Source organism: Papaver somniferum, chromosome 8 (assembly GCF_003573695.1).
Source record: "Papaver somniferum cultivar HN1 chromosome 8, ASM357369v1, whole genome shotgun sequence".
NCBI classification, from domain to species: Eukaryota; Viridiplantae; Streptophyta; class Magnoliopsida; order Ranunculales; family Papaveraceae; genus Papaver; species Papaver somniferum.
The window spans coordinates 134,055,668-134,063,769 of NC_039365.1; the positions used below are offsets into that span (position 1 = coordinate 134,055,668).

General features: G+C 35.1%; 1 protein-coding gene across 1 annotated transcript; it reads left to right on the forward strand.

Annotated features, from left to right (window-relative positions):
* Window positions 1–394: 394 nt before the first annotated feature.
* On the forward strand, window positions 395–7,327 carry LOC113303121 (chaperone protein dnaJ 15-like). The gene is made up of 11 exons (XM_026552116.1): window positions 395–904; window positions 2,822–2,945; window positions 3,797–3,879; window positions 3,988–4,099; window positions 4,178–4,282; window positions 4,426–4,476; window positions 5,570–5,659; window positions 5,745–5,853; window positions 5,948–6,096; window positions 6,183–6,236; window positions 6,788–7,327. Exons 1-11 carry the CDS (start codon window positions 780–782, stop codon window positions 7,010–7,012), a joined length of 1,227 nt encoding a protein of 408 aa, XP_026407901.1. The 5' UTR covers window positions 395–779; the 3' UTR covers window positions 7,013–7,327.
* The last annotated feature ends 775 nt before the right edge of the window (window positions 7,328–8,102 follow it).

The window sequence follows — 8,102 nt, forward strand, 5'->3', positions numbered from 1 at the left end:
AAATAAAGCACCATATCAATCAGATACCACACGCGGCAATGCCACACAACTATAGAGAGGAAAACCAGGCGGCGGACGGAAGCCATATAGGGAATCTCGGAACCAAAATATGGAAACAGACAATCCCAAATTTCATCAATCAAATTGTACTCAGCGACTCCATGGATACCAGATACCCTCGTATAATTTCTTCCTAATTTAATTTATAAATACATGCTTCAAAAAAAAAAAAAAATCTTTTTTTTCATTAGTCAAATTGTACTCGGAGACTAAGACTTTGTCCCTTTTTTGTTTTTGTTTTTTTTGTGGGAGGATAGCTGTGAGACTTTGCTGTTTATATAACACCAAATTTGCTGTTTATATAAAACCAAAAAAAAGAAAAGTACTTCAGTAAATATAAAAATAGAAATAAAATACCATATACCTTATGGGCTAAGAAAAACACCCTAGTTTATTTTCCATTAGATTTGGTCGAACTGAGATCCCGTTCTGAACCGTAATCCGTAACCGTATTGATTCGTTTCACCATCGAAGAAGTAATTCTGATTCTGGTATTGATCAAGCTTCATCAGATTTTTAGGGTTTTTTAGTTTCTGATTCTGGTATTGATTTTCTTTCTTTTTTGGGGGTAAAATATGTTAGTAGATTTAGGGATACGAGCTTTTGAAACTTGAAAAGATTGAACCTTTTTGAATGGGAGGTTTTGAATTTGAGAGGAGATAGAAATAGACAAGTACGAAGAGAGATAGAGAAGAAGATAGAAAGACAAATCAAGAAAGATGGGTTCAAAGATCGAGGGTACTTCTATGCCTCCTCTGCGTCGAGATCCTTATGAAGTTTTAAGCGTTTCAAGGGATTCTTCCGATCAGGAGATTAAAACAGCTTACAGAAAGCTTGCTCTAAAGTAAGTTCGTTTTAACTTACTCTAAACAAATTCTACTGTTTTAATTCGTGGCAAATTTTATTTGTTCTGTAACTTTGTAACTTTCAATTATGTGCGCTAAGTGTAGACTTTTATTTGATTGAATTCTGTTCTAGATATATAGTTATGACCCAAGTTTACTTACTCAATCAAAATTTAGGTATGAGTTTATCTAGTTCTCAACTTAAAGAACAATTTTATGATTCTGAATATGAATGTTGGGGAAGGGTTTTATTGGTGCTGGATTTTTATGAAACTATGTGGAGTTTATCATTAACGTTAATGATTCAACGGATTTCTGTTCGTATTAGGAACTTAGAGGTTCCAAATTTAACTTAATTAGACCCAACTTTACTTAATTTCATTGTTAGGTGCCTAATGCCTATGTATTTAGTTACGAGTCATCCAGGGTGAGTGTGAGTGTACATCGTTTGTAAGCCTGATGAATGAAAAGAGAAATTAGAACAAGAAAAGAAAAGCTTTACCTGAATAGTTGGTCAGATGTTTTCACAAAACGGTGCTGAGGAGTTCAGCTAACAAAGAACTTTTAGCATAAACAGGGAAATACAGTTGCACCATATATGATATCAAAGGGTGTCAAGGTAGTAAAGAGAACCCCAAGTCAATAAAATAAGTTCAAGTCCAATGTCTTGGTACAAAAATCACCAGTATCCTAGGTGCCCCGATAATCAATGGATATCTTAATACTAGCATCTCCTTATTGGCTCATGGTACCATCACAAAATCTGTTGCATTTGTATACAGTTTCATATTTCGTCCTTTTTATCTTACATAGGTAGTAGTATTAGTGGCTTTACCTATTTAAGCTACCAACTTCCACCTGAATTACTCTACGAAAGAGTATAATTTGATAGCATATATCTATGGTTACATCTTCATGTATCTGAAAATATTCTCTGCCCTTAAATCCTATGGTTCTTAGTGGTGCAGTCATATAAGACCAAAATACTAGGTATTATAATAAGTTAATAACTGTATAAGTTACTTACTTGGCTAGCAAGATTTCATGGTTTTAGTATGTTAAGGTCTTTATCCAACTTTTCTTTATATAAACAGAGCTTTATGTATGAGAATTACTATGCTCTGCTTGTTATTCAAACATATGGTGGTTTTTCAAGAATCCATTATAATTAAGCATCTTTTTGCTTAATCTTTTGATTAGGGATTGTTTATCATTTTGCCACACAAGAGACCTCATATCGAGCATATAATTTGATGCTGGGCAGTGTATTTAATATTTTTGATTACCCTTACATTCTTGTTATTAGATGCCCAAAATATCTATTGATGTAATTCTCTTTCTATTCTTTCATATCTACAACTATCAAGTATGTTGAGGTGACATTGTTGCAAGTTACTTCAGTTGCTAATAAATTGCAACTAACAGACAATAGGATAGTAGCTTGCGTCGAACAAGAGATGCCTTTACAAATATTTTCAAGGCAAAAATAGTCAAGAGCAGTTGTATTATGCATAGCTACACAGTGATTTATAGTTTGTTGCTGTTTAACAGCCTAATCAATTGTTTTATACTCCCTCCGTCCCTATTATATAGGCTGAATATTGAATTTTCTTAGTCCCACTAAATAGGCGGAGCTCTAGTTTCAAGGTGTTTTTGGCATACATACCCTTATTTATGTTGTATTGGAAATTGTATGGAGAATAAAACAAAGGGTAAAAACAGGAAAAGGCATGAAAAATTATAAAAACCATAAAATTTCTTAATCTAAGTGGCCATTTAATATCCAATTTGTTTTGTAAAGTATGCATACTATCAATGTTTATTATCGCATGTTATTGGTTTCACGTTTCTGCTTTGATGTTTGTACTACTCCTGTGTGCATATATCAACTTACTTAATCTTCAAACTCTGATCAGGTATCATCCTGATAAAAATGCCAATAATCCTGAAGCTTCAGAACTTTTCAAGGAGGTTGCATATTCTTATAGCATATTATCTGATCCAGAGAAAAGAAGGCAATATGATACTGCAGGATTCGAGGTCTGCCTCCCTCTCTTTCTCCGTATAGATCGCATTCGTAGTTGTTGCATTGTCATTGTTAAGGGTTTTATTTTTCAGCATATATATTCTCCGGATTCTACTATGTTCTCTTAACTGTTTGGAGTCCTAGTGTGAAAAGAAACTCAACGTTGCTAATGTGAATATCAATTGTTATAAATGGAAGTTGCTGAAATATCGTCCTGCATCTTGCCATGTCAATTTTTAGAAACGAATATTTACACAAACAGTTGGTTGGTGCTAAATGAAGTATGGAATCTGCAATGTGAAGAATGAAATCTCATTTTGTATAGGTACCATGAGTGATAAGAGGATGAAAACATGGCGAGAATTAAGCATCCCCTGTAAATGTTCTAAGTTCTGGTCACTTATCTGGCATGTTTCTATAGGTACATATCTTAGATGAAGTATGAACTATAGGTGCATATCTAAGAATGACGTCTCATTAGCTATAGGTACCATCAGCTACAGAAGGGTGAAAATATGGCGATAACTAAGAATCCCTTGTCGATGCTCTAGTTCTAGTCACTGCTTAGAATCTTACTTGTGTGAAAGTTGTTGCTGCAGACTTATGATGTATGCTGGTTGTCTTCAACATGATGTCATGCTTTTGTATGATCCACTTACAATTTTCTCAACATGGTGGCATTAATTCTTCAAACTTCTCTAAGTTGACATATGTATGCTGGTATTGTCTTCAACATGATGTCATGCTTTTGTATGATCCACTTACAATGTGGCATTAAATCTTCAAACTTCTCTAGGTTGACATATTATGCTGGTATTTCATTTATTTTTTGAATGTTTGACTTCTTCCAATTACATCTACTCAGGCTATAGAAACTGATGGTATGGATATGGAAATTGACTTGTCCAACTTGGGAACTGTCAATACAATGTTTGCCGCGTTATTCAGGTGATGCTTGCTTGATGCTTACATCATTTTTTTCATTGTTCTGGGCCTTTTCTTCTTTACATGATAATTGCTTTCACTTCCCTCAATGCTTTCTTTTGCGTGGTTCAGCAAATTGGGTGTTCCTATCAAGACGACAGTTTCTGCCACTGTTCTTGAAGATGCTCTAAATGGAACTGTTACAGTCAGACCTCTTCCAATTGGAACATCAGTTAGCGGAAAGGTGTACAATTTGATGGTCCTTCTATTGAATTATTCTCTTGTTTTCATTTTTTTTCTTACTCATATTTGATTGTTGCAGGTTGAGAAGCAATGCGCCCACTTTTTTGGCGTGACAATCAGTGAGCAGCAGGCACAGGCTGGAATTGTTGTTAGAGCTACTTCAACAGCGCAAAGCAAGTTTAAGGTGCTGTGTTATTAGAGTTTGAAACACTCGTATGCTTATTTCTATCTGGAACTTCATCTTAATCCTGTATCCTTTCGAAGTGTAAATCATGTATCTCGGTTGTCATGAAAAGGAGACAATATTTACAGCTTGATTTTTTGCAGCTACTATATTTTGAACAAGATGTGAATGGAGGTTACGGTTTGGCTTTACAGGTGCGTACTGAATTTACTTTGTTCTTATGCTTTTCTATCTTGCACTAAAATCAATTTCAATGCAAAGATCAAGGATGATATATATGATTGTACATGGAAAACAACTCACTGATTTTCTAGTATCCACTATACTGCCGTATAATTGGTGGCATGGCCTTTGAGTCTTAAAAGCATGGTGTGGGTCTCCATAGTCAAGATTAGTATAAGTTAATGTTGCTTAACCAAGTGGGAGAATGTTGGGTTAAGCTGCTAATTCTCTGGTTTATGCAACAAGTCAAGACTAGTATGGTTAATCCTTAATTAAATTAGGTTAAGCTGTTAAAAAATTAAGTAAGCTGGATTATGTTATAATCATGCAATAAGTATGTAATTTAGCTTAAAGTTGATGCTAATTACGGTTACATAACTGAGCGGTATCTTTTAAGCTCATGATAGAAAGGTTAGAGAGATGCGGCAAGCATGACCAGGACTCTTGTATATAATTATAATAAATAATCTGATTATTAGTAATCTGTTCATGTGTGAAACCAATACTTTTATTTCTTCAAGCAAGAAGAAGTGGAAGTAGAAGTACATGTCTAAAACCGATTCCTCAAGCTTATCAGTAATCTGTTCTAGTGGGTTGCTGCTGTTAATGATTGGTTGTATAAAGGCATTTCTATCTTTACAGATATGATATGGTATGTATGCTGTTGATACTATAAAGATATGTGGTTTTGATTCTCATGAAGCGTTGTCTTTATGGGTTGCAGTGTATGTTAGTATGGATTATTATCATGTTTAAGTTAGAATTATGATGATAGGAATCTGAAATTTCAACCTTCCGCAGTCTTCAATAGCATATAACACAAGAAGGGCCGTTATGTAACATAATTGTAACATTTGAAAAGACAACAAATTTCAATAGCTTTGTCTTTTGCTTGTTCCAGTAACAGGTTTATGCTCCATACCCATACTTTCAGATTTTCAAAGACTTGATGAGTGAATGTTAAGCTTTTTTTGCTGATCCAGAAACTGTTTTATTGAATGAATTTAGTATTTTACTTTTCATGGGATCACTTAACGAACTTATTATTGGTACTGCTGTTTGCAGGAAGACGGTGAGAAAACTGGCAAAGTTACATCCTCAGGGATGTATTTCCTACATTTTCAAGTATATCGTATGGATTCAGCTGTGAATGCGGTGTGTGAGACCTCTATACATCCTTTCTTTTTGAAAGGTGGAATTAAGCAAAGATTGACGACTTCATTCTTGTTTTGGTGTGCAGCTAGCTATGGCGAAAGATCCTGAATCTGCTTTTTTCAAGAGGTTGGAAGGCCTTCAACCTTGTGAAGTTGCCGAATTAAAACCCGGCACCCACATTTTTGCTGTTTACGGTTTGTACTGTTCCCTTGTACTTGAACCCTTATGCTTCTGAGATTGGTGCCATTTTTTGCTCATCTTTGCTGATGATGATCAAATTTTCTTCAGGAGATAACTTCTTCAAGACTGCTGCATATACCATTGAGGCTCTTTGTGCCAAGTCATTTGAAGATACCACTGAGAAATTAAAGGAGATCGAGGCACAAATATTAAAAAAAAGAAATGAGCTACGCCAATTTGAATCAGAATACCGAAAAGTATGGCACTATTGCTTCTGCTACTCTCTGATTGGTGATGAACACATTTTACATATGTAATTAATCATTTTATCTTTGTTTTATAGGCACTGGCTCGATTTCAGGAGGTCACAAACAGATACACCCAGGAAAAGCAATCCGTATGTAAAAAAATCTGTACAATATATTATTCTCCACTTTATTGTGTACAGTTTATAGCTTCCATCACTTCATTTAAATTGAATATGATTGTATGTCTTCATCAAAACAAGTTCTTAAGAAGTGAGCATTCTCTTTTCCCTTGAGTGCTCTAAATTCTAGGTTGCTGTGGTGACTGAAATCTTCGAAGCTTGTTTAGAATAACTTGAATGCATAAGAATGTCGTTGATATGTTGTAGTACTTTTGACCTTTTTTCTTATTGCTCTTTCAGAAAGCTCATGTACTTCATTTCTTCTCCATCTGTTTATGTATTCTTTCGGCCCATTGTTTGTGTTTACTTGTCAATTTTTTTATGGCTTCCTGTAATTTGTTAGCATCTTCCTGCAAGATTATAGTAGTCAATGATGATTATTCACTGCTTAACACTAATACTTCTCCTGATATAATTTTCTGATGACTGTCTGCATATATAATTGTGTCAAAGAGAACCTTTCCCTGCTTTAATGCATTATGCATTTCTTGCTCAAATCTTTTTGTTTCTCTGCAAAACAGGTCGATGAGTTGCTGAAGCAGAGAGACAGCATCCATTGTTCATTCACCGTAAACAGACCAGCAAATGGCGCTAGTGGGAGTGGCACTGGTAGCAGTAAAGCTCCTGCAGAGGAGTCAAAAGATGAAAGCCCGGGAGAGGATAGTAATTCAGATGGAAGGGATAAATCAGGCAAGAAAAAGTGGTTCAATCTCAATCTGAAGGGATCTGACAAAAAGCTTGGCTAAAACAACCTTTCCAAAGTCGTATAAAGATCAAAGAGCAATGTTGTTGTAATTTTTCTTTAATGGTTTATCCTCCACACTCACATTCTTTCACACAACCTGTGAAGGTTAGAGTTGTAGTCTTTTACTTACACAGTTCCATTAATATTTTTCTTTTCGTTTTTTTTTTCGTTCTGTTATTACAGCAATCTGTCTCTAAAGGTGTGTCAATATTTCATCTTCGTTAAGAACATTGTGCTTTTCATTCTGTTATTACAGCAATCTGAATATATATAGACAATTGTGAAATGAGAATAAACAGATTCATTTCTTCCATTACATCCAATTTGTAAATGAAAGGTGTTTCAGTATTCTGATCTTCAAGAAGGTTATTTCAAAAGGCAAGATTAATTAAGCGTTTCTCTTGATGTATGAATTAACAGTTCACAGGAAGATGGTTTCTTGTGATTTCTATCTATCTCGTTTAGGAATGCAGAAAACTCGACCGTCTTACCCGAACCTGCCCATACCTGATGAACCCGTGGGGTTTTATACCGAACCCGTCCATAGCGGGTTGATTGCTGGTTATGTAAATAAAAACCCGCTATAGTTGGGTTGGTAGTTGGTTATGGTTCCAAACCCGCCCGAACCCACCCGAAAAAACCGGCAAAAATAGAATGTAATCTGTGTAATGAACCAGTAGACAAAAAGCAATACTAGCATCCTTCAAGTCTTTAACTGTTTGGATATTACTACCACCCCATCATATCACCAGAAATCATAACATTCAAAAGTTTCCATGATGTACAACTTAATTTCCTCTAAGTCTTCTACCTCTTCCGAGAAAAGCAATCCCAGCGGATAGGTTAGGTTGAACTAGACTGTTTGTTTGAATTCCCTTGCCCCAAAATACCACCAACTTAGGACTGCAAGTTAAGATGTTAAGACGAAAACAACTCCACTGCATCAATATCTACATTATTTATATCTATGTCATAACAAACATTTTAAAATATGTACTGACAGTTTTATTATTACAACGGGAAACGTGATTGAAACCTTCGGTCATCTAGACTTTTTTACGCTCATATCTTTAACGAACTTGTGAAAGAAC